The 25,724-nt window shown below is 41.0% G+C and overlaps 1 protein-coding gene and 4 non-coding genes across 5 annotated transcripts; all 5 read right to left on the bottom strand.

Annotated features, from left to right (window-relative positions):
* Positions 1-3,942: 3,942 nt before the first annotated feature.
* Positions 3,943-4,015, bottom strand: trnaa-agc (transfer RNA alanine (anticodon AGC)). The gene has a single exon. It is a non-coding gene; the product is annotated as a tRNA-Ala (tRNA).
* A 3,848-nt stretch (positions 4,016-7,863) lies between these two features.
* On the bottom strand, positions 7,864-7,936 carry trnaa-agc (transfer RNA alanine (anticodon AGC)). The gene has a single exon. It is a non-coding gene; the product is annotated as a tRNA-Ala (tRNA).
* A 666-nt stretch (positions 7,937-8,602) lies between these two features.
* Positions 8,603-8,675, bottom strand: trnaa-agc (transfer RNA alanine (anticodon AGC)). Its single transcript has one exon. It is a non-coding gene; the product is annotated as a tRNA-Ala (tRNA).
* Positions 8,676-8,862: 187 nt separating this feature from the next.
* trnay-gua (transfer RNA tyrosine (anticodon GUA)) lies at positions 8,863-8,950 on the bottom strand. The gene is given in 2 exon segments: positions 8,863-8,898; positions 8,914-8,950. It is a non-coding gene; the product is annotated as a tRNA-Tyr (tRNA).
* Positions 8,951-9,333: 383 nt separating this feature from the next.
* On the bottom strand, positions 9,334-24,864 carry tmem214 (transmembrane protein 214). The gene is made up of 17 exons (XM_085247310.1): positions 24,598-24,864; positions 16,590-16,783; positions 16,230-16,380; positions 16,000-16,134; positions 15,062-15,144; positions 14,706-14,811; positions 14,191-14,272; positions 13,928-14,029; positions 13,646-13,787; positions 13,360-13,451; positions 13,190-13,238; positions 12,904-13,011; positions 12,274-12,391; positions 12,095-12,191; positions 11,614-11,782; positions 11,200-11,351; positions 9,334-10,360 (listed from the first exon to the last, which is right to left on the bottom strand). The coding sequence occupies exons 1-17, from the start codon at positions 24,749-24,751 to the stop codon at positions 10,231-10,233; spliced, it is 2,064 nt and encodes a 687-aa protein (XP_085103436.1). The 5' UTR covers positions 24,752-24,864; the 3' UTR covers positions 9,334-10,230.
* Positions 24,865-25,724: the final 860 nt, after the last annotated feature.

The raw sequence follows: 25,724 nt of genomic DNA, 5'->3' as shown, positions 1-25,724 counted from the left end.
TGTGTCTTGTACTGTAGCAAGATCACAATGCAATGACATGTGCCACTGAAACAATGTCAAGACGCATTTGTTATTATTTGTCAGACTATATCAATCGCCCATTGGTGATGGCTAAAGATTACGTTGCTTTTTTCTGTGAAGGATACATTCCTGAGTGTCGTGACAGACTAATGAAAGCCCAGTAACAGTAAGGTCTGGTAGGGGTAGCTAGTCACAGGGAATTAAGAGATTTGTTCACTCGGCAAATTAAATGTTTTCAGGATGAGGTTTAAAGTGAAACACCCATTTGGAGGATGCGGGCGTCGATCCCACTACCTCTCGCATGCGAAGCAAGCGCTCTACCATTTGAGCTAATCCCCCACTGGGTGCAGCTTAAACATGTCCCATGATCTGTGGTGTTTCAGAGCTGCACATATGCAGTCCTGAGTACAGACACACCAGGGCTTTGCTTATGAACCTAGAACTGGGATTGCTCCTCTTTCCAAAAGTAGTTTCATGACATTTAGGTTCTAGTAGGGGTACCTGGTCACATGAACTTTTCAAATATTGTAAAGGACATTGATTTGTGCAGTAAATCTAGTGTGGGATATCCTTAATCATCCAGGAAAGTAAATCTCCAAAGGTTGATTCTGTTCATCTGGATGTAGTGTTTTGTGGGAGAAATGTTTCGTCACTCATCCAAGTGACTTCTTCAGTCTCAGCTGACTGCAGGTTTCCCCAAATCTTATAAACAGTACATTTGCATAATGACTGAAACCAGCCCACTGAAGGAACAATGGGCTGGGAGGTCAGTTCCTTAATCATAATTATGCAAATTCTCATGACCATTGATCAACAACCACTGATCAAAGCCCACTGATCAACGTCCATGAGTACCATTCACAGAGAGTTGGGGAATGGCTACAATCACAGCATTGTAAGATGGCGAAAGATGTACCCTTAGGCCCCTTCCTCGATTCAGAGATGGTCTTTCTCTTTTCACGTAAATGGCCTCCTTGACTCATCATGTAGGATACATCCTAGTGTAGGATAAGTCTTTGTTTAATAGTGACTGTTTCACTCCTCCATTGTTTGGGACTAATCCCCCACGGATGCGGGTGTTTGATCACATGAATGCTACTCTCGTCTTAAAACGCCAAAGGAAACAACTGACTGTGGCGTACTGAAAGGAGGAACTATCCCAGTATAATTTCCATAAGGAAAGCCCACGTGTGTCCGTTCTCAGCTTTGCGCATCTGCAGCTCTACAACGCCACAGCATGTGTGATCAGTTAAAGGTCACTAAAGTAGACTTGTATTAGAGTACTGCACCTCTAGTTATTAAGTTAAGCATGTAAACAGGGTGACCCAAGGTCTCACAGTGATCACTAATCCATTTGAGCAAATCCCCCTCTGATTGCAAGTTACACATGTCACTGCTGAAGAAGAAGTTGCCATCTTTCTGATATTATTTTAGGATGATCAGGGATGTTTTTCAGTTTTTGTGAGACGTTAAAGGGAGAGGACCTGTTAGAAAGTCTTTTCAGAGTGATTGGATCAATCTTTTCAATCTGCAAAATCAAACTTTTCTGATTTGTTGTTTAGAGATTCTAATTCCCCACTTTTAGAAGCTCAGACTCCTCCTAACCAAGGTGTAACTCTCTTCATTTAGTCTTTATTGTGGGCCATAACACAGTAGGTACCAACAGCATTTAAGGGCTAATGCAAATTGACATCAATGGAAGTGGAAAGTTCAGCAGGTGATGTACTAACACTGTGCTAATTTCTGAAGAGACACAGGCAGTTAAAAAGAAAAACAAAAGAAGCAGGCAGTAAATCTAGTTTAGGGTAAGTCTTTGTTTAATAGTGACCATTTCACTCCTCCATTGTTTTATGGTGATAAATGTCAATATAGGGAGTACAAGCACAGTGCTGAGTCTAAACAAATTGCATGTGGACCTTGAACTGGGATAGCATTTCCTTCAGTTTTCAGTTTTATTTGTCATATGCAAGTTAGCACAGGGTCAACATTGCAATAAAATGTGTTTGACGAGCAGCAGTCACTCAGCAGCATGATACAGTAGAAGAAAATAAAATAAAGTAAAATAAAATAATAAAAAAAAAAGAATAGGAAAATAGTAAGGAGCAAAATATTAGAGAGACATGGTAAAAGAGAAAAGATGACTAAATATATATGTATCTATAAATATATGTACACTAGTGATTAAATAAGAAAATCTTGAAAAGAAATATGACGGGAGGAATGAGCAGCAGAAAATTACAGTATTGCACTTTTTAAATATAAATATCAATAACAATAAAGTGGAGTGACCAGTGCAGATTAACAGAGTACTTGTGAAGCTGCAGGGTAGCTTCTGAGTGCTGTGTTGTGTGTGTTTAAGTGTTGTGGTTGAGGTGTCGTATGGCTTGGTGGTAAAAACTGTTTTTAAGTCTTGTAGTCCGAGCAGACAGGCTCCTGTAACGTCTGCCAGATGGTAACAAGGAGAACAGCTGATGTGCTGGGTGGCTGTGGTCCTTGATGATGCTGTGTGCTTTACGGAGGCATCGCTGGAGATAAATGTCCTGAATGGCAGGAAGCCTCATGCCAGTGATGTGCTCTGCTGCCTTCACCACCCTCTGTAGTGATTTACGGCTGCTGGTAGAGCAGCTTCCGTACCAAACTGTAATGCAGCTCGTCAGCAAGCTCTCGATCGCACACCCAACATTTGAGGCGATGTTGGGTCCAGGAGAAGTACTCGGTGATGTTGACTCCAAGGAACTTGAAGCTGCTGACCCTTTCGACCTTGACACCGTTGATGTGGATGGGCTGGTGTTCTCTGACTGGTCGTTTTCGGTAGTCCACTATCATTTCTCTAGTTTTGCTGATGTTGAGAGTCAGGTTATTTTCCAGACACCACTCGTGCAGTGTCATCACCTCCTCTCTATAGGCCGTCTCGTCGTTGTCTGTGATGAGGCCTATGATGGTTGTGTCATCCGCAAACTTGATGATGATGTTGGACTCGTGTTTAGCAACACAGTCGTGTGTGAACAGGGAATATAGGAGGGGGCTAAGCACACAACCCTGTGGCGTACCTGTGTTTAGGATGAGTGGTGAGGAGGTGTGCTTACCAACTCTCACCACTTGGGGCTTGTTTGTGAGGAAGTTTAGAATCCATCTGCAGGTTGGTGTTTCCAGCCCAAGGTTGACGAGCTTCGTGGCAAGTTTTGAGGGGATGATGGTGTTAAATGCCGAGCTGTAGTCGATGAAGAGCATCCTTGCATATGTATTCCCTTTTTCCAGGTGAGTGAGGGTGGTGTGCGTTGCCAGGGCGATGGCATCCTCTGTGGCTCTGTTTGTCCGATAGGCAAACTGAAGAGGGTCCAGTGTTTCAGGGAGGGAGGAGCAGATGTGACCTTTGACCAGTCGCTCTAGGCACTTCATGATGACGGATGTCAGTGCAACAGGACGGTAGTCATTCAGACAGGAGACCACTGATTTTTTGGGAACGGGAATGATGGTGGATGCTTTGAGGGACGTGGGGACCACTGACTGCCTCAGGGAGAGGTTGAAGATGTTGGTGAACACCTCTGCCAGCTCGTCTGCACACACTCTGAGTAGCTGGCCTGGGATGCCGTCCGGTCCTGGAGCTTTGTGAGGATTGACCTTTTTAAAGATCCATCTCACAGCTTCTGTTTTGAGAGTTAAAGTTGCAGCCTCACTGTCCTCCTGAGGGTAGAGGATCTGCTCTCTGCGTCAAAGTTGTTAAGCTCGTCTGCAAGAGATGCAGTGGGCTGACTGTGTTGTCTTTCTTGTAGTCAGTGATGCAGCACAGTCCATTCCACAGTCGCCTGGTGTCAACCTTCCAGTGTAACCTTACTTAACCAGGGGTAACGGAACACAGTTGAACATTTGTTTATTGTGGAAAGGAAATGTTTTTGTGTTGATGATAAAGCTACGGCCTTTTGGAGGATGCGGGCATCGATCCCGCTACCTCTCGCATGCTAAGCGAGCGCTCTACCATTTGAGCTAATCCCCCTGTGTCTCGTACTGTAGCACGATCACAATGCAATGACGTGTGCCACTCAAACAATATCAAGACACATTTGTTATTATTTGTCAGACTATATCAATCGCCCATTGGTGATGGCTAAAGATTACGTTGCTTTTTTCTGTGAAGGATACATTCCTGAGTGTTGTGACAGACTAATGAAAGCCCAGTAACAGTAAGGTCTGGTAGGGGTAGCTAGTCACAGGGATTTAAGAGATAGTAAAGAGCCAGGCAGTTAAAAAGAAAAACAAAAGAAGCAGGCAGTAAATCTAGTTTAGGATTAGTCTTTGTTTAATTGTGACTGGTTCACTCCTCCATTGTTTTAATAAATATCAAACTAGAGAGTCCATCCGTATAGTGCTGAGTCTAGACACATAGGGGACCTTGAACTGGGATTGCTCCTCCACACACGCACAGCTTCAGACACCAAGTGTCTTTTAGAATAGAATAGAATAGAATAGAATAGAATAGAATAGAATAGCCTTTATTGTCATTGTACAGAGTACAACGAAATTGGAGTGCCACTCCCTTGGTGCAAGTTTCAATAATAAATATAAATGTAAAATATAAAAAGTACAAAAAAACAATCGTAAGTACTCAAACAATAGTAAGTACAATATATACAGCATAGCAGCATTAATATAATGACAGTATGAATAGCAGCATAATATAATGACAGTGACGGTATGGAATAGGTTCAATTGTTTTTGTGCTTATTTACTACGGTGATAGCTCTGGGAAAGAAGCTATCCCTGAATCTGTTTGTCCTGGTTTTATGTGACCTGTACTGTCGGCCTGACCGTAATAGTTCAAACAGTTGGTTGCTGGGGTGAGAGTAGTCATTGATGATATTGCCAGCTCTGCTGAGGTACCGAGAGTTTGCAGTGACCTCCAGGCTGGGCAGAGAGCAGCCAGTGATCTTCTGGGCTGTGTTGATGACCCTCTGCAGTACTTTCCTGTCCGCAGCTGAGCACCCTGCATACCATGTTGTTATGCCGTACGTTAGGATGCTCTCTATGGTGTCTCTGTAAAATGTCACCAGCAGCCTCTCCTCCAGGTTGTTCCTCCTGAGCACTCTTAGAAAGTGGAGACGCTGCTGGGCCTTTTTTTACCACCGCCGTGGTATTTGCAGTCCAGGAGAGGTCATCAGAGATCTGCACGCCCAGAAACCTCATGGAGTGTACCCTCTCCACACAGCTCCCGTGAATGTAAAGTGGGGCTGGGTCTGCTCTGCCCTTCCTGAAGTCCAAGATAAGTTCTTTAGTTTTCGTGGTGTTCAGTTGGAGGTTGTTAACTGAACACCACTCAGTCAGTCTGTTGACCTCATCTCTGTAGTCCGACTCATCCCCCCTTGAGATGAGTCCAACCACTGTGGTGTCATCCGCGAACTTTATGATGGTGTTTGAGAGATGGGTAGGGGAGCAGTCGGATGTGTAGAGCGTAAACAGGAGGGGACTCAAAACACATCCTTGTGGAGACCCGGTGCTGAGTGTGATGGTGCTGGACCGGTGGGGGCCGAGTCTGACAGACTGTGGTCTATTTGTCAGGAAGTCCTTGATCCAGAGGCAGATGGGGGTGGAGAGTCCCAGGTGAGACAGTTTCTGGACCAGGATCTCCGGGATGATATGATTGAATGCTGAGCTGAAGTCCAGAAAGAGCATTCTCACATAGTTTCCTCAGTGCACAATTTTTTAGTATTTAGTATTATTCTTAGTATTTTGCACATTTCCATTGCACTGTCTTGTCTCTGTATTGTCCTGTTCTGTCTAGTGTTGCACCGTCTTGTCTTGTCTGTGAAGATTCTCAGTCATCCAAATTCAAATTAAAATTTTATTTGTCACGTACACAGTCATACACAGTACGATATGTAGTGAAGTGCTTGGACAACTGCTCGTGACCTAAAGAAAACAAAAAAGGAAAAGGCTATGAATAAGATAGGAAATAAATATGAAAAATTAAAAAGGGTAAATTTAACTAGGAAGGAATAGAATATAAATTAAGGTTAAAAATGAAATAACTGTACAACACAAATTAGAATGAAGGGTAAATTTAACTGGGAAGAATAAGATAAAGATAAATATATAAATTAAAGTTGAAAATAAAATAACTGTACAACAAAATACACAATACACAATATAGAACTATATAAGAATGTATGAAGAAATCTAAATATAAATAAATATATACACAATAACAGCAGCTGTACAAGTATTAACTGGAAATGAAGAATATAGTGACCAGTGTTGTGCAAAACCAAAGTCCAGAAAGTCCAGTGTGTGTGTGTAAGAACTGTATGTGTGGGTCAGTACTGTGTGGTGGTGTGATTGAGAGACCGTATCGCCTGCGGGAAGAAGCTCCTCCTCAGTCTCTCTGTGTTGGTCTTCAGGGAGCGGAATCGCTTTCCTGACCTCAACAGAGAGAACAGTCTGTTGTTGGGATGGCTGAGGTCCTTCACGATCTTCCTGGCCTTGGTCCAGCACCGCCTGCTGTAGATTGAGTGCAGGTCAGGGAGCTCGGAGCGGATGGTGCGCTCAGCTGACCGCACAACCCTCTGTAGAGCTCGTCTGTCCTGCATGGTGCTGTTCCCGAACCAGGTTAAGATGTTTCCCGCCAGGATGCTCTCTATGGTGCACGAGTAAAAGTTCCTGAGCACCTTGGAGGGCAGTTGGAAGTCTCTCAAGCGTCTGAGGTGGTAGAGACGCTGTCGGGCCTTTTTCACCACGGTGTTGATGTGACAGGACCATGACAGGTCCTGCGTGATGTGAACTCCGAGGTATTTGAAGCTGTCCACTCTCTCCACTGGGCACTCGTTGATGACGGGGGTCTGGTAGTTCCTCTCCTGCTTAGTGCTGAAGTCCACTATCAGCTCCTTTGTCTTACTGACGTTTAGAAGGAGGTTGTTCCTCTGGCACCAGTTCTCCAGATTCCTAATCTCCTTCAGGTAGGCCGTCTCGTTGTTATCAGAGATCAGGCCCACCACGACGGTGTCGTCAGCAAACTTGATGATGGTGGTGGAGCTGGTAGTGGCCACACAGTCATATGTGTACAAAGAGTACAGCAGGGGGCTCAGAACACACCCCTGGGGGGCTCCAGTGCTGAGAGTGGTGGAGGCTGAGACATGTCCGCCCATCCTTACTGCCTGTGGTCTGCCAGTTAGGAAGTTGGAGATCATCCAGGTCATTGTAGTCTAAGGAGCTTGGAAAGAAAAAGCGTCTGGACTTCTTTGTCTTCTGTTTTGTCTCTCACATGAACTTTTTAATCATTGTAAACGCCATGCACAGAATATCAAGTCAATGCAAGTAAACTTTTTACACAGTTTAATACAAAAAGCTCTAAAACCTGTTAATTTTTCATGTGCGCTTGATTACATTTGCACTTTTTACCAATTGATAATAATCTACCTCACAGTTATCTCATAGTAATGCCTCTCTTTCCACCTTCTATACATTCAGTGCTCTGCCATAGTTATTAGTGTTAAAGAAAACGTTGAAGCTGCAGATGTATCTTCTCTCTTGTGCCTCCAGGCGGCAGCACAGACACATCTACGGCTATCGGGGAGTCATAAACATTCAAATAAGTTTATTCTCTATTTCAGGTCGTTTCTTCATTCTACTAATTAGGGTGATTTATTTAAAGTTCTGTTTATATCAACTTCATATTTCATTAATATACACTGCCATAAAGAAATAATCATTAATCAATCAGTTCCTGTTTGCTTTACAGATTTACCCGGTACTCTTAAAATGTATTACTCTCCATAAACAATAAACAGTTTTAAATCACATGGATATTTAAAATGCTCTATTTAAAATATTTTAACTCATCAGAAAAAAGTTTGGAGGATGCGGGCATCGATCCCGCTACCTCTCGCATGCTAAGCGAGCGCTCTACCATTTGAGCTAATCCCCCCACGCTTCAGAAGGAGCCCGTTCGCAGTACCAACCCGTGATATGCTGACGATTTGTCAAGTCCTGCGATGTTCCGGAGGAGCGCGACAGGTGAGCTTCCGCGTTCTTATGCTACGCGCCGGGTTATCAATGAAATCCAGTACAATAACGCTCCCGAGGTAATACATGTTCCAGCCATGTACTCCAGTCCTAGCCGTATCCCAAACCCTAACCATAATCTTATCCCTAACATTAACCAGCATGTTATATAGTGTTTACCAAAGAGATGTAAGTAAAACGAGTGTACATGCGTATATTCATTCCAAACGGTTCTCTTGTTTGCTGATGTTGGGTCCCCGGAAGCGTAAGATATCGACGATTTGTCACCTAGCTTAAAATGTTAGGCTTTGAAGGTGATAACGTGTTGACAGCAGGGACCTATAATAGCTTATACAAAGACTGCCTAAGTTTGAAGTGTCGAACGAATTGATTTCAGTGAAATTCGTCGCAAAAACTTTCGTGAAAATGTAAATGTGACATTGGCATCTTCTTTATGTTTTGTGTCTCAGCTCCCCCCCAAAAATTACCAATTTTTAAAATAACCATATTTTCTAATTGGTCTGGTTGGTTGCATTTTGCAACTTGAGAGTTAAAACAAACTCACGCCAACCGACGAGACACAAAACTTTGGAGGATGCGGGCATCGATCCCGCTACCTCTCGCATGCTAAGCGAGCGCTCTACCATTTGAGCTAATCCCCCTTATGTGCGCTGCCTCGCAACCTGATAAAGTATATCTATGTAATCGAGTTGGGCTATAGCCAACAGAGCCTGTTGGCTTGCTGGCAATGGTGCTGGTTCGGCTGATGAACCGTATCTACCATGTAATCTGTATTCGATCGTTGCGCTTGAACACCGTGAAAGAAGAAGAAAAAAAAAAAGTGTCACCTCCTTCGAGCCGGATTTGAACCAGCGACCTAAGGATGTCTATCGCACTCCTCTACAGTCCTCCGCTCTACCAACTGAGCTATCGAAGGGGATGGTATCAGCTTCCCACAGTGTTTCTCTATAAGCGGCAGCGCTACTAAGCATGCGAGAGGAAAGCATTGATTTACTGGGGCAAGATACGTTTTTAAGAGGACTGCTGAGTCAGCGACACTTGACTAAAAATACATTCCCAGTGTACTCTTCTCATCTTGATCTATATTAATACGTGGTGAGACAAATTTGTTTCTTCTTACGATGACCCTGAATACACATATCTAATAATTATATTTTAATAAGAACATACACAAGCAAAATTGAAGTTTGAGGGCAAAGCCCCAAGTCATGACAAGACAACTGTTAACAAGGTGGTTTCTATTATTTGCTGTGTAGCTTGTGGCACACTCGGGTAAATCAGCTGATAAAAACACTGCAGTGGGGTTGGAGTCTTTATTACAAATCATTTACATTACAAAGTAAGACATTGGTCTCTTCCATATCATCTTGTTTACAGGCTGGGGGGTTAGTTAAGTAAAATGTCATTTCTCAGATTACAGCATACAGGATGACAATGCTGGCATCACTGATCCACGCAGACACAAACACAGAAACGCATTGACCTTCAGGTACATGATGTCGGTGCTTCTCGCAGCTCGGGCGAGAAGCTTCTGCTGGTAGGTGAAGCATTAGAAAACGGGACAGAAACAAAACAGCAGAGACAAGACACACAGATTTTTTCTTCTGGACTGATGTGAAAAGACTGTGTTTACAACCGTGCTCTGGACGAGCAAATCCGCCCAGAGACAACTCCCTAGTTAGGTTTGACAAGGGGTTTGCACACACAGGACCAGGTGTTAAAGATGACTTGACCCTCTGATGAGGTTTTCAGTGGCTTGGAGACGTTTCTGACATGTTCCCTGCCTTTACCAACTTTCACAACACTTTTTTTTAATTATATTTAAATAAAAACTTTTATAAATCATCTACAAACCTATATTTTCTATAAATTACAGAACCTGCCTAACCCAGAGGCTCAAGCAGTGGCTGAAATTTGCAGTATAAAACTCAGGGAGAGAGAAAGAAGGGTACAACCTCCGTATCCAGCAGTGACAAAAAGGCTGATAGAAAAAAAACAAACATCTAAACAACACCAAACTGATTTTAAAATTTAACCAAAACAAGAGACAAAAAGGGTCTTTTTTTGAGTGAGCTCGTTTCCCTCTGACCCTGCGGCATCCACTTGTGTCACAAAGGACATGACAGACTCACGCTGGGCCAGAGTGTGTGTGTTGGTGTGTTTAGCTTCCTGTGTGCATATTGTGTGTGTATTGCGTTATCCCGCTCGAGTGAGCAAATCCTGGGCCCATGTCTTGATTGCCGAGGTCGTGTGTTGGAGAAGCTGCCACGTCGAGTTGGTAAAGGACAAGGCGTGGCCCTGCAGACATGATACAGACACCTCCCCACTGCAACAGAGAAAGTAAAAAAAAAAAAAAATCACTCACTGCAGCTTTAATGATGCTTTTAGTTCCTTTTAAACAATACAAACAAACACATTTGTCTACTACACTACTCATAACTGATTGACAGATCATTACAGAGTTCATCTGTCAATCACCTCAGAGGTTATCAACAGCCAAGGAAAAGGCCGCTGATGCATCTCTGCTTTAGACTGCTGCCCTCACAACCGAGACCTGGACAGTTGTCAGAGGATGAATGAATGGAGAAAATAGTCCAATTGTTTATCAGCTGGGTGCAACTACCTGGCTCCAGTAAACAGAAGAAGAACACACTGCTGAGAAGTGAAATGTGTGTGGTGCTGTGACGGTACTGTGCAAATAGGAGAAACGTACACAGACAAAGCCTACAAAGATCTGCCAAACTTCTGGTGAGCGACTCCCTTTAAAGAACAAATAGGAACGAGGTCCAAACTCCAGCAGGATAAACTGGCATGTCACTACATCTGTCAGTGCAACTGGTAACCTGCACGCATTTCTCAATGGCTTCAATAAAACACAGCAATAAGTAAAGGTGAATCACGTTTCATCCCAACAAGCACCATAACGAGGGCTTCATAGTTAAATCATTGTTGCAGCAGTGCCACAGATTCTTATAGTTAGTCAGCCCAGAGGTAAGGTGTCTTCGTTTTAGTCAGATTATTCTAATACAAGCTGTGCTGTTCTTCTTGTTTAACCCCACAGACCAAATACATCTTTGTGAAACCAGTCTCAGCCGGTTTAACTGCCCCACACTCGGGCATGTAGTAATAAAGATTAACTGTTAAAGAGCTGCTGTTAGTACTGACTTGCAAGAGTCCTCTAAGTTGGCCCATGCTCTCTGTAGCAGGTTAGATGTGTACGCCAGCGCTGGCAGGATGTAGTTTTGATGTAGGAAGATGAGGAGCTCCTTCAAATATGCCAGAGCCTGGAACACACTCTCTGGGGTGTTGGTGTTCACCTGGACAAAGACATGCAACACAATCAGAGTCAGACTGGTAGTTATCTGGTAGTTTCTTATGTAATGCTCAAAATTTTAATTAAGGGGGAAAAGTGACACAGTATAAACACAAATAAATCCACAAAAGGATGAAATGATAATCCAGCTGGACTGTTTAATATACACCCAGAAAGCTGTGCTTCAGCCCCCCCCCCAAAAAAGAACAATTGTACTTCAACATTTAAATGTTTAAGGTCAGGTGGAGCTGTAGCCATGGCCTTACCCATTCTATGACAAGAGGTGTGGTTTCTTTAACCCAGACAATAAACCGTGAGGTGTTTTCAGAGATGAAGACAGCTGCTGACTTTGCCTTTTCCAAACCTTGTTCCATTACTGGACCCAAAACCCGGACACACTCAGAGTAATAATAAGGAGTGTTTGTCTCCAACCAGCTACAGAAAATACAAAACACACAATACAGACAATAATGATCATAACTGCAATCTTCATTAGAGGAAAAATGGAAGAAAAGAAAAAGTCATACATTTTTTAAAATTTTTTTTTTAAAAGCAAATAATTTTATGGCAGAACAGCAGGTTAATCTAATAAATCTATATTAATATAGAATTCTAAATAAATGCCAACAAACCACAGGGAATAAAACACTGTGTGCCTGAGCATTATCAGGAAGTGAGTCAGAAGCTTGTTTTAGATTTTAGGGATCATTTTTAAGTGTCGGCTCTGTTGACTAGAAATGATCGTACCTGAAGCCCTGCTTTGAGTAGACTGTTATTTTGCTCCAGGCCTGCTGAGATACAGCTGTGATCCCTGAGGAGTGCAGATACCTGGCTGTGATGGAATCTGAAACGTAATATAAACACAATGAGTAGGCCACAGATACAAAGATAGGCGAATATGGTGAGTAAACGGCACTCTGATAGACCTGCGACAGAGCCGTTTGATCTGACGTCGTGGGCGATGAAGCCGGCAACGAACACGAGCAGAACCAGGAGCAGCTTGGACCAGGGGAACCCGTGACCACGCATCTTTACCTGCAGATTCTGGAGAAACACAAAGCACATGTCAAATAAGGTTCATAATCCAACTGTTAGCTTTATGATTCCATACATCTCTAGTTGTTGCCCAAGAAGCAGGGATAATGTCAGAAGAAGTTTTTAAAGAGGAGTTGCACATGCTCATTCATGCATTCATCTCTCCAGTACTCCCATCTGCAACTCACCAGGTTCTCCAGTTCAGTAACTCTGCCCTTGATGCTTGGAAACTACCCAGTAAGTCCCAAAACAGTCGTTCCAATAGCACAACACTACTGATCTCTTTAATAAGCTTTCAATTTAATAGTCTTCTCTTCATTCCTTTAGTTTTAGTTCCTAAATTTATATCTTAATTTTTTAGGCTTTTTATGCCTTCTGTCAGCACTTTATAAATATTGCTCACTTTCATATTGTAGAGGTGCTTCATGAGTTAATATTTACACTATCTTCGTGTCTAACCCAGACTTTTTTGAAATCGCGAGTTTCCTTTTAAACAAACATGAACAGGCCGAGTTGCTCACCTGGCACAGGCTGTTGCACTCCTGAAGGTCATGAGATTCAATGGTGTCTCTCATTTCTTCGTTGGTCACTCTAAAAGACTGGATCGTTTCCTCGAGGTTCTTCCGAAGCTAAAAACAAAAAAAGTCCAAGTAAAACACAGTGATGGGATTAAAAGACAATAAAAATACAAGTTACATTAAAACTGCATTATTAATCAGATTACACAGGCTTTGATGTTTAAATAACAGTATCCCTGGGAGGTGCGTTTGGTTTATGAGCCAACAGACATTGTGACAGCACTTGTACCTTTGGTGGAAGGATGTTCCAGGACTTTAATAAGTGGTTCAAAAGCAAACTGAGGAAAGAAAGCAGTGAGTCTGAAATCAGTTTGAAATCATCTTCATTTGTACAGTTTACCTTATGTGGAGATGTGATCATAAATAAAAAGACAAAAAAATAAATGGTCCACAGGTTACCTGGACTGGGGTAGGTGTTTGGTGTAGAGCTGCCTCCACACTCCTAAACTCTGAACATCAACACACAGACACTCAGTCATACTGCTGAGCAGCTGCAAGAAGCAGAAGACAATGCGGTTAATTTTTATCATTTTACTCATAATGTATTCTTTGACATCGTTTAGTGAGAACACAATTTTATTGAGCAGTTCTGCTTTATTTAATCACTTTTGTCAAAGATCGTGTTGTGATGGCTGCTGTAACAGTACAGTAGCAGCAGTAATGTATACAGAATTGTGGGTCTCACCTCCCTCTTCATGTCGTCAGGACAGTGTGGCGTGGCTCTGGACAGAAATGACGGCAGGTACGTGTGCAACGTGTTCTCTGGCTTGGCACCAAATGCAAGGACCTTCAGTCGAGGATACAAACGCCTCAGCTGCTCCTGCAGACTGTAATAAAAAACAGAAAAAAATATATTAGGACTCAGAACGCAGATAACATTTTTGCAATGCTTTTATTTCTAAACAGAGATTATGAACAGTCTGATATGTCTTGCTGTTGGTCTGTGTTTGCACTGGTTTACATTTACCTTGGTGACAGGGCGTTCTTTGGCATGAAAGCAAAATCGAGCAAAGGAAAGAACTCTTTCGGACCCATAATACCAAATCCTTTTGTCAGGTTTGAATGAAGTCTGGGAAAAGAATTAAAGTATGTTGAAATATCCATGACATTCAAATTAAAGGTATCACTGTTAATGATCTTAATAGTTCAAGTACTACAAATGAATGGAAAGGAAGTGTCTGGAAGATGAAGAAATTTGAGAAATTTCATGGATTTCTGAGTCAGACTTACGAGAGAAGTCTCTCCAGATAGGCGATGGCATATGAGGACAGAGACTTCACTCCCAGCACAGGGAGCATGATGCCCAGCCACACTGAAACAAATAACATTTTCTTTAGTTTAGGAAGCTTTTCTTCTGTTAAAGTGAAAATAAATATATTTAATCACACTTTGGGTATGATTTTGTACTAAATCAGTAATTTTAGACACCATTTCCCCCTAACTTTCATTGCAATTTTGCACTGTAAACATTTAATATAGTCACACTAACTAATAACACTTGGAGCACCAGCAGCTATCAGGGGGGAATATTACTGCTCTAATGTGCTCTGTTGCTTCAGTGAACCCCAACCCAGAATGTCTGTCTTCACACATTGTTGGGAAAGTGGGAGAAAGGGGAAAACAGACAGATCTGGACTAATACTGGGCAAATGCCTACTTGTTCAGAGCAGTTTTGGGCTTTATGGATATGCGGTAATGTAAAATATTGAAATTATTGTGTGCCTCTGTGTAAAAGTGTTTATTACCTCTTAGACCCTGGCTGAGATCATAAAATCCTGCTTGGCCCAGAGCCCACATGATGGTCAAACACTTTACTGGACGATTCTGAACTGACCGCAACATTTCCAAATACTGCAGAAAAGGAACAAGAAGAAGGGAGAGTTTTACAATATAATAATGCAAAATTATTCAAGCAGACAAATCCAGCAATACCCCCTCTGAAACTACCAGTTTGAAAATATAATACATAATTTGATAATATTACACATGTCCAGAAAAGTTAGGAAAAATATAGCTTGAGCTTTTAGTGTAATAACATGCAGAGCAGGACAAGAGTAGCAAAGCTGCTGATTATTTGCCGGAGTGACAGTCACACACTCACCTCTGGCAGATTTTGGGTGGCTATTTTGGGTTTGTCCTGCAGGACTGCCTGAATGCAAACTCTGTAGCCATGTAGAGGTTCTCCTGGAAATAAAAACAATAAGCTTTAGGTATTGGTACTTTCGGCTTCTTTTTCTGCTTTATGAATTTTAACTAAAAACTGAAACAATGCTTGGGTAAAATCTTTATTTCATGAGGCATCCTGGTGACCTTGCTGACTGCTCTTGGTTAAAGTTTGGTAAAAGGTAAACACTGGTAATTTGAGGTTTGAGTCATGATGGGTTTTGACCCCACCCTAGCGTTGAACCATAACAGTGATCTTTGCTGTTTTTTGTCCCCTGACTGCCAAGACAGTCACACCACAAGACACATCACTTTCTTTCACAGCAGTGCACTTTTGCTCCTCGCTAAAAGCTTGTTTAGTTTAGCTCGTGCAAAGATCAATCTAGATCAATAGATGAATCTAGACACAACAAAAGCTTTTTGAAAGTGAATACAAGGAAGGAACATAATGATTGCCTGCAGCTGCCTTTCTTTCAGGGTCTCTCATCTCATCTGCTTTCAGATGTTGGCTTCAGGCCTGTCGCTACCTTGTGGGCTTTGTCAAGTATGTCCACCACCTGGCCTTCTCTTCACTTCTATCTGTGCTGCCATTGAGGTGATATGGTTTTTATGGTCAAAGACAACCACTAACCTGGGCATAAACATCCCCCCCACCTATTTACCCCCTTGTTTATTTGCATGTATTTATTTGGTTCATATGTAATGTTTTATATGTTTTATATTCAATCAGAATATTATTTCAACTTACAGAACATTTAAGTTTATTATTGAGATTTCTGCAGCTTTGGTATCTTGGCGCATTTTTCCCTGTCTGTTAATGTTCTACTGAGTAAAGTCGCATCAATAAAAGGATGTAAGAGGTTCTCCTGGGTTTACCTGACTGCCTGTCCAACTCCCTGAGCATAGTGTAAACACAGTGGTCGAAGAAATCTGGCAGAGCGCTGCTGCAACGTCCGATGAGGCCTTTGATCACGCCCCTCAGCTCTTTTCCTGTAAGGCAGTATGGGTAGTCTGGGACAGAAAAGACAAACAGGAAGACTTAAGTATTGAAATGCTTTAACCGCACGATAAATAAATGGGCATATCAAAATAAGAGTCTGCCTGACCATAAGGGTGGCTGCTGAGTGTGGGCTCCGTGTCCTGGGCAGTTAAATGGAGGTTGAGGTATCCAGCCAGATCTTTGATCCAAACCGAAGGGTTTTCTGGAAACAGGGTCTGACTGCGAGCCAACTGCTGCTTCAGGTCTGCAACATCCAGCTGAAGACAGGACAAGAGAAAAATATCAGCACTGGAGTCTCAAAAAGAACACACCCTCCAAGCAAAGGCTAGATCGGTTTCAGCATGTGACAGTTGGCTTTGAAGATGTAACAATGCTGCTTTGTTTAGAGATCATTTCGGGTCATTTCTTTCACTAAATTTCCATTGAGTTTAATATCAGTCAACTTAAGAAAATGTCTCTTACTGACCGCTTTGAACGCCTCCTCGAGGGTTTTGTAAGTTGTGGGAGAGGCTGTATTGCTCGAATACGACTTCTTGGGTGGTTTACTTGATGAGGGCTTCTTGTTTTGAGGCTCGGATGGTGGAGGAACCTGCTCCTTGTTCTGCTTCTTTCCCACCTTCTCCAAGCTGTCATACAGACTCTCTGACATCTTCACGGGCGCTGAAGGACAAAACAAAGCAGCTGCAGTGAAATGCAGTGACTCCTCTATCCTGAGTCCTAAAAATCAAGTTACTCTCCTCAGCGTCTTGCTTACCCCCTTCTGCCCTCCCTCCACGCCTTGTGTAATGGGCTGTTACCCAAAGGAATATTTGTGGCACACTCAATACAATTCACAAAGGACTGGAGTTAAGCACCAACAGCATTCCAGCTCTCCCCCTTGTGTGTTTCTGGTAAACAGTTTTGAGGACCTATACAAAGTTAAGAACGCCTTATTTATTTTTTTTAGAGCCTGTACTTTGATATTAAATCAATACTTATTTGCAATGTTTTATAAAGGCAATAACAAGTAATTGTATTTATAAGATGTCAAAGCTCTCTCACTGGCTGAAAGTGGCAATACATTGAAATTGACCCTGTTCTGCTTTTATTCATTTCCCATCAAATACCTGCAGCTTGGAATAAATCTGACACCTTTACACACTGTGGGGAAATCAGAGAGCAATTTAACTGCTTACCAGTTTTTACTCTGTTGGTGATCAATCATTTTGTCATTTTGTGTGCAAAACACACCAGGGGTGGATGGCAGGAACTAAGATCACTTTTCTTTAAATTTAAGGTGGTTAATGAGGTGATTTGACGAACGACTCAAATTGGCCTTTGACCTATGAAGCATTTATAGTGATCACAGTAATATGGGCTGCTTCTGTTGGCTCTAGAAAAATGTTTTCCTTCACTCCAACTCAGGCCATCGTGTCAGTCACAGTGCTATCTCTTTCCTGTACTCCATTTCAGAATGGAGCTCCTTTTTAAACTCTATCTGTGATCATAACTGAGCGGCTGTGCTTTTTCATGAGAAAAATAGAAGTTGGACTGAACCAAATCAAGCTTTAGTCACACATGTGGATTTAGAGTCAGCATGTCTCTATTTTTAGTCTCAAACATGAGTGTGCCATGTTTTACAGAGAAGCTCAAAATATAACGAGAGAAACATATGAAGAGGTTTAACAGGCATGTGAGTGTGTGTGATAGTAGAAGAGCTGCATAGTATGCAATCAAATGCTGCATGAATGTGTGCTTGTGTGTGTTGATCACTGAAACTGTAAAGATTGTTATAGCATTTTTCAAGTCAGGGAGGAAAGTTACCACTATCAAAGCTTTAGGATCAAGGCATGGAAAGACCTGTCTATATTTACAGTCTTGTAATCTTTGGTATCTAGTGCTCAGCTGTTTTCTTGTGGCCTGCATGGCAGTTTCATCTGTATTTTTTCAGCTGGGAAATGAAAAACAAAAACAAATTTGTATGAGGCCTAAAAATACTGGAAAATAAATAAAACTAAATTTAAAAAAAATAAACACTGAATTTCAGCCCACCACAGACCTATAACTCTGAAAATACATTAATATAGAGGTGAAATTATGCAAGGCTTCAACAAATATACCAATGTTTTTGCACCCAATAAATAAATCAGCTGATTCTGAGAGGGTGATGGTGGGTGGGGGAGGTTGATGAAACTGATGTTTCATGGAATGATTCTGCTGAAACAGTAGACTCCCTGGTTAATTATCGAGGTTTTAACAAAATGTGGAGCTTGAAATGTCTTTTCTCATGGCATCATATGACTCAGAAATCCTTGCAACCTTATCTGGGACCTTGTGCACTATTGTCTGCAGTGGATAATCACTTAAAGTCTAAGTGAACAGGGAACTTTAAGCGAAGTGGTTGGTTTCCTTAAAACCAACCAATTAACATCCGTTTTAAAAAAAAGAAGCACATGACTGCAGACTTAGGGAAATACCAGCAGTCCTTGTAAATGACAAACAGTTCAAAACAAAGACAGAAGTGTCCTGATCAAAATCAAATCAAGTCACTTTTATTGTTACATCACATGTGCAGGTACACTGGTACAGAACATGCGAGTGAAATTCTTGTGTACAAGCTTTACAAGCATGGGTGACTGACTTCGCTCAGCAAAGAGGGAAGGCATTCTAAAGTTTTAGAGCAATAAGAAGCAAAAAGCTAATAAAATTTAACTTGAAGGTTGGATTACAGAAGGTTTAACATACTAAACATTTATTTTTCTGAATGAATCATGCCGTATCTTCAATTTTTATCTGTATGTTTCTGAGATTAGGGAGTTGGACGAACATTGAGCTCTGAAAATAATTAAATAACACAATTAATATAATCCAACTGAAGTGTAAAAATGTTTCCCATGTGGGACTCGAACTGGTCTCTGGTGTGAGCAGTAAAATTATTCAACCCCCGCTCTCTCTAAGGTGCAGGTGTTAATGCTCAATTCCGATTTTTTTTTGTCTGCTTGTTCACACTACAAAGAAAAATGTGACAGCAAACGCTCTCCAACGTTGTCTTCCCCACAGGTTCACTGACATCTACACTGGATGGCCAGGAAGTATTCGCGATGTCTTCTCGGGCGCTTCTCTGGCGCTAATAATTGGCGTCTGTCTTGTGTCAGTGACGTAAAAGACGGATTTAATGCGACATGACCATTCACACAGCAGTCGCTTTCTGAAACATTGGATATGTATCGGATTCAGTACCACATACGAAAGTGACCCAGATCGAATTTGAAAATATTGGATTTGTGCCGTTCACACTGTCATACCATGATCGGATATGGGTCGCATAGGGTTAAAAAAAATTTTTTAAAAAAATAATCGGATTTGATGCGCTTTCGCCTGCAGTGTGAACGTAGCCTAAATGTCACCTTTTTCCCCTCTTTGAAACTGGGAATATTCTTTTCATTTTTTGTGTACATGAATACAAGTCAGTACGAGAGAGAGCCCAAAATATGAATCCACAGATTAAATGTTGTGACCATTTCATGAACTGTCACAAGACTGTGCTGCTGGCTCTCTAGTAACTTCCTCACACTGGACTGCTGCTGATGACAGCAGTCCTTTTTCCGCTCTCCAAACTCTGTCAGCTCAGCGTAGTGACCAGTTCTTCACCTGCTGCAGGTTCTAGTTCTGGATCTTATGTGGGTTCTCCACAGCAGAGAGAGGACTAATGTCTCCAGCTGAAGCCCAAGATGGTGGTGTTAAAATTAGCCTGACTGAGACGAAGGACTCCAGATAGCTGAAAGATTTCAAGGAGAGAACTGACAACAAAGCCAGCAAATCGCAAAACATGTGATGGATCAGAGCTAGCTAAACTTTCAAAATAAGAGCGAAGAATATATTTTCATGACTCAAATCTTTGAGTGTGTCGCTTGAGTAAATTCTATTAGTGGGAAACACTGCAATGTAATTAGTATTTCAAACATAAGCCTAAATGTAACATCAATGACTTCCAGCAGTCATTCACCCTATGCTTTACATTCGAGGCTGGTGCGGGGTAGGCAGCTATAAGCTGTAGTATTATGAGTGGGCTCAAAAGCTCCACTGTGAAACAACAACTAACAGGATCTCACATTTTACTGTCTACAGTCAGACTCCCTAGTCATTTTGATAGTAGATTTTTCATCTCAGTTTTATGAAACTATTTAAAACCATCTCAAAGAAACAACAGTTTTTGGGATCATTTTGGTGTAATTTACTACAAGAAGCATATTAGCAGAAATCATTAACGTGTGACAGCTTTCAGATTATAGTTTCTATCAAGACAAAATACCAAAAAGAACAAATTTTACTGCCCTAATCCACGGGCCACTAAAAGCCAATAATAGCTGAGATGATGTTTTTAAGCTTCCTTAAATTCAAGCTTTGTGGTTCTCACATGTTTAGACATGTGGGAACAAAAAGCCGAGCATGGTTATCATACAAGCAGTTCTTTATTTGTCAGGGACCAAAACACTGACCTCATAAGAGAAAAGATGTCTTGTACCAGATTTATCTACTAGCTAATTCCCATCTGCAGTCGCTGGCCAGGTACGCCCAATCATAAACATCACTGATTTAAAGGGCTTTTTAAATAATGCAAACAGCAAAGGCAGAGACATTTACCACTCTTCTCTGTGATCCAAGCTTCACGCTCTTATCTGTTGAACACTTACATAATGCCTGATTTTGCTGCAACACTTTTCTTGCTCAACCACATACGTAATCCCTCCAGGCTAAAGTTTAAAAAAAAAAAAAAAAATCCTCCAGTTTTATGTGTCAAAACCACAGACCCAAAAGTAACAGCCTCATGATCAAGTCCTGATGAAAGCCTTTAAGAAACAAACTGAGATTTGGCAAAATATCTTTCTGAATGTGTGATTATGTTGTTTGTGTTAATAAAATGATTCACATAAAGTGTTGGAGAGTTCATTTACTAAACAGATCAGGTTTATTTCTTATAAGCTTTAGACTAAAGCTTTACACCACTTCCCCACTGAATCAGCCACAGTGATCAGACTTTGGACAGTAAGATTCAGTGATAAAAATGAAGCAGAAACAAACAGCTCCAGCAAAGTGAGATATAATCATTTTGTGATGATCATCCAAAAATCAAAAGACTCAGTGAAGCCTCTTCAAGCTGCTATTGCTAGATTTAGTGAACAGAAAGTATTTTGGTCAATTTAAGGGTAGAAATTGATCAGAGGTCAGTAAATAATATGTTGACCTTGTGAAGAGTAATTTCTAACACAGATAAAGATAACTATGGTGTTTGTCAGTCTTTGACATAGTAGGAGACACCGGGCGGGACTCTAAACAGAGGGAACAGCAGGGTTTGTTTGGTACGTAAGATTTGATAAAACACAAATTAATTCTGGTTCTTAAAACATGGCAGAAAAAAATGAATAAGTAGATTAGGAGCTCCAGCTTCAGTATGGGCTTCATACTCAGTAAAAACAAAACATCATTAGGTTGACATAATGTTTCAGCAATGTGGTAGATTGAAGCTGCTGGTAATTCAGTATTAATATCACCTAACTGCACGTCTAATCTTGTCATAGCAACGTTACCGAATTAGGTTTCATTTTCCAATTTTTAAAGGTGTAAATCAAACTACTGAGTTTAGCACCTTATTCCAACTAGGGCTGGGCCATATTATACCGTTCACGGTAATACCGGTATAATGTTAGGCAACGATAGGAAAATGAAATATCGCGATAGAATATGAGTAAAACGCGCATGTGCAGTGCCTTTGTTTTCATACGCACATGGCCGATTGTTGAGTGAAACAAATGAACCAGAATTGGTTTGTAAAAAATGGTGCAACTTCAGTGATGTGGAACTGGTTTGGTGTTTGTCCGTCAGATACACGACAAAACACATTTTTTTGCAGAACATGCAAGCGGCTGTCGTTATTGTCGTATTTGTCGGACTAAGATGCTCTGAAATCTGGGAGTAATCTGTGTCCTAAACTCCGTATACTTCAGGTCAAACAACACTGCAGCATCACAGAGTTAAAAACTGTCTAAATTCTTACATCTTTAATAGAACGATCAGCATTGCTGCTTTACCAGGTGTAACTATGAAGTTTAACTTCCAGGCATCCATGAAAACAAAATTGATTACATTTAACGAGTTAGAAGTTAGCAGGAAGCTACCGGAAGTTAGCTCGCTAGTTTCGCTAGTTACCTAAGCATGATATTGCATGTTCTGACTGAGAGATTTCTGAAAAAATTCAAACGTACAGCTCTGCTATCACTGCCAACATAAATGAAGACAGGAAACTAAACAGCAGTGACGTTTGTAGGGTTACTGAAGTTGGGCTAGCTGGTATATAATGATGTGCTACGTGATCGCTAGCGACACAGCTATGTTAGCATAACATAAACAGTGAAGCTGGAGGACGAACACTAACACTTTTCCACTTATAAAAGTTAACGTTAAGGTTCCTGATAGTTAGAGACAAATTCAGTCGCATGGCAGGATGCTGTAAACGGACCAAACTTCAGTCAGGAGAACAACTGAGATAATCCATCCACAATACGAGGTTAGTCATTAATATACTGCAACAACATGGGAATAGAGCAGCTGCCAGAGAATTCAACATTAATGAATCAATGGTACAAAAGTGGAGGAAGCAAGAATGAGTTTAATAAAGTTTGATTTATCTGACTGCTTTGTTTCGCTTAATGTGCCTTATAATCCCGTGCACCTTATGGTCCGAAAAATACGTACTGCACACTGCAGTTTAATGTTGCAAAGCACCTCTTTTTAACTTCAGTGGATATTATACATGGTTATGCTCAGGATATGTCAGCCCATTTCTACTGGAAATGCCTTTTGGTTAAACTTTCAGCAAGGAATTTGCATTTGCACTGTTACATTTTTATAAAGCTTTAATGTACATAAAAACCAGCTTCTTGTTTAAGTGAAAATAAATGGAAGCAAGTCTTTTTGCATGTCTTTTTGCGCTAGTAATGTTGTGGAGTTGTATTTTGTCTCGCATCAATTATATCGTCAGTTATATCGTTATCGCAAATTTTCAAATATATATCGTGATAAATATTTTTGGCCATATCGCCCTGCTCTAATTCCAACTTTGACATTTCTGGTTAACAATGAGAATTCTCCTGCTGCCACTGATAGTATTAAAAGGAGGACAAGTTTGAGATCCAACACTCCAGTGACTTTATTCATGTGAGGAATGTCAATAGAATCTTCACTCCATGTTTGATCAGAAGACATAAGTAAAAACCTGAGTAAACTTTACTCGATAAAAAGTTATTAGCAGAAAAACATTTTTAAAAATCAAAATTAGCTATTTATATTATTTATATTATTTGTTTTCACTGTGGTTATCATTTACTGTAGAAACAACGTATGCAGTTCAAAGTAAAGAAGAACAAGCATTTTCTCCAAGCATAGCATCCCAATGCACTTCAGATCCAGCATCACTTTCAAAGACCGGTTCATCCCAAGGACAGAACACCAAGACACAAGCTAAACAACAGTGTACCATATGTAGTGCACTTAGGGGTACTCAGACCCTTATTTCTGATTGAAACATATTAAAAGTGCATGACAACAATTTAAATAGAGGAAAGAAAAGCGTAAGTGACAGCTGGAGTGTCAGTATTGTTGTATCCTTGCAATATTGTTTAGATGATAGAAGCAGGACTGGGTGGCCGGGTTTCTTAAAGGTGAAATTGGAATTGAAAAGCTCATCCAGGTTTCTGATTTTTCAAAGATCACTCATAAAAGTACCCTACATCTTCTGATTTATAAAAAACTTGCCCTTTACACCAGAAGGCTCAAACAAAAATATAACTCGGACACTGATCACCTCGAGGATTATAGGTAAACAGGAACAGTAAGTTGTATTGTTACTAATAGGAGTCCTTCTAAATAAGTAAGAAAATAAAGTCAGAAGTAATAACAAAATAGAGTAACGAGTTTAATCTATTTATATAAACGATGATAATAGCAGTGATAACTGTTTATGAGGCATAAAGCTGAAGTAAAACCATGGCTAAACGTGTAGCATAAGATTTAAATGGCCACGTTGTTAAATATTTACCCCCAGAGAAATGACAGCCATCACTGTAGGCGAGGTAAAAACAAACTAATGCTGCTTAACGTCATACCGATCAGCTCCAAGATGACAAAAACACCTTCAGGCTCGTTCGAAAGAGCAGCTGAAGGGAGGTCAAAGGTCAAAAAGCGTCTCACACATGCTGACAGACTCTCTCAGTGCTGACGTTCACTTTGTTGACACTGCTAACGAGCTAACTAGCCGCACGAAGCACAAAGGCCGCTCAGCTAGTAGTTTAAAATTCACGCCGACACACGGACTTAAGGTAGAGCCACTCAGAGCTGAGCTGGTAAAACTGCAGACGGTGTGAGATAAAATTAATACCAGGAAGTAATGCTGCGTGAAGTTGAGCTTCAGCAGCTAGCAGTGGGCCGTGTTCACTTACGTCTGGACGGCTGGTTAGATTCGCCCAGGGCTTTCCTTTCTCCGCTGGCTTTCTTGTCGGCCGCTACCTTGCCTCCTCCGCCGGAGTTGTTGCTATTTTTCTTGCCTTTCTTCACCACCTCCCATTTTCCGACCGAGCCGTTATTTGAAGCCATGTCTCCGGGTCCAGATGGGCTGTTATTAGTTCGGGTACCGTGACTTCCTGCCTCCTTCCTCCCTTCTGCTGAATGAACGAGAGGACGTTGCGTAAACTGCTCTGAGCGTTTAACCGTCCGCGTGCCACGTCTCTATGTCGGCATGACGTCAGAGTGATGTGTTTGGACCGTTAACTTTCGTGTTCGTAGCCGAACGGAACAAGTTTAAACACGGAATTTATTAAACGCGTCTTCAAGACGGAATCATAGACGACCCCGATTCATTTTAAACACAACTAAATACAACAATAATACGAGTTCGGTTTTAAAAAAATAAAATACATTTTAAAAAATCTACAATTTATTGTAAAATAAACAGCAACTGCTTTTTGATAACTGTTTTTAAATTTTCAAAAAAATTAAAAAGAATTAGCGCAAAACTTACATTTCAATACTTTTTAACTTAATACCAAAATTAATATCCTTGGGGTTATCTCTTATCTATTTGGTTATGCCATACTATATTAATTATTATTGAGCCATTTTAGATTCTATAGAGTACAGTGGTCCTCTTTTAATCCTGCCCGAGAGCTCCAACTCCAACATCCTTTGTCCACAATTTCCACTCTCCCACCTATGTACCTTTTCTTTTTCCGGTCACAATCTCTACCACACCTCTTTCATACCTCTCACCCATACAACTTACCATTTTGTTATCTTACCTTATTTTAGTAGTCAGACAATATTAGGCATTTAATGTCATTTCATTAATCAATAATTACCTAATTGTGAAAATGATCTCTAAAGCATATTTAGAGCATCAGATATTCTAGATTTAGTCCAACTCACTGGTTCTACCTTCAAGTGTTACAATTATCTGTTTTGGATCATAATTGACAAAACAAATAATTTGTAAACAAATAATTTGTAGTCATCGCAGCCTCTAGAAAATTTGACGTTTCGCTTTGAAGATATATGGATTATAATAATATAT

This window comes from Mchenga conophoros, linkage group LG15, assembly GCF_057382185.1.
Source record: "Mchenga conophoros isolate Kocher_MC1m ecotype Shallow Benthic linkage group LG15, M_conophoros_male_GT1.1, whole genome shotgun sequence".
Classification (NCBI taxonomy): Eukaryota; Metazoa; Chordata; class Actinopteri; order Cichliformes; family Cichlidae; genus Mchenga; species Mchenga conophoros.
This window is presented reverse-complemented; position numbering and strand designations above follow the sequence as displayed.

Coding starts and splice junctions, on each gene's coding strand:
- tmem214 (XM_085247310.1), bottom strand. CDS start 24,751: ATGGCTTCAAATAACGGCTCGGTCGGAAAATGGGAGGTGGTGAAGAAA. Junction 14,812..15,061: donor CCACCCAAAATCTGCCAGAG/GTGAGTGTGTGA, acceptor CCTTTTCTGCAG/TATTTGGAAATGTTGCGGTC. Junction 10,361..11,199: donor AACTTAGAGGACTCTTGCAA/GTCAGTACTAAC, acceptor TCTCTGTTGCAG/TGGGGAGGTGTCTGTATCAT.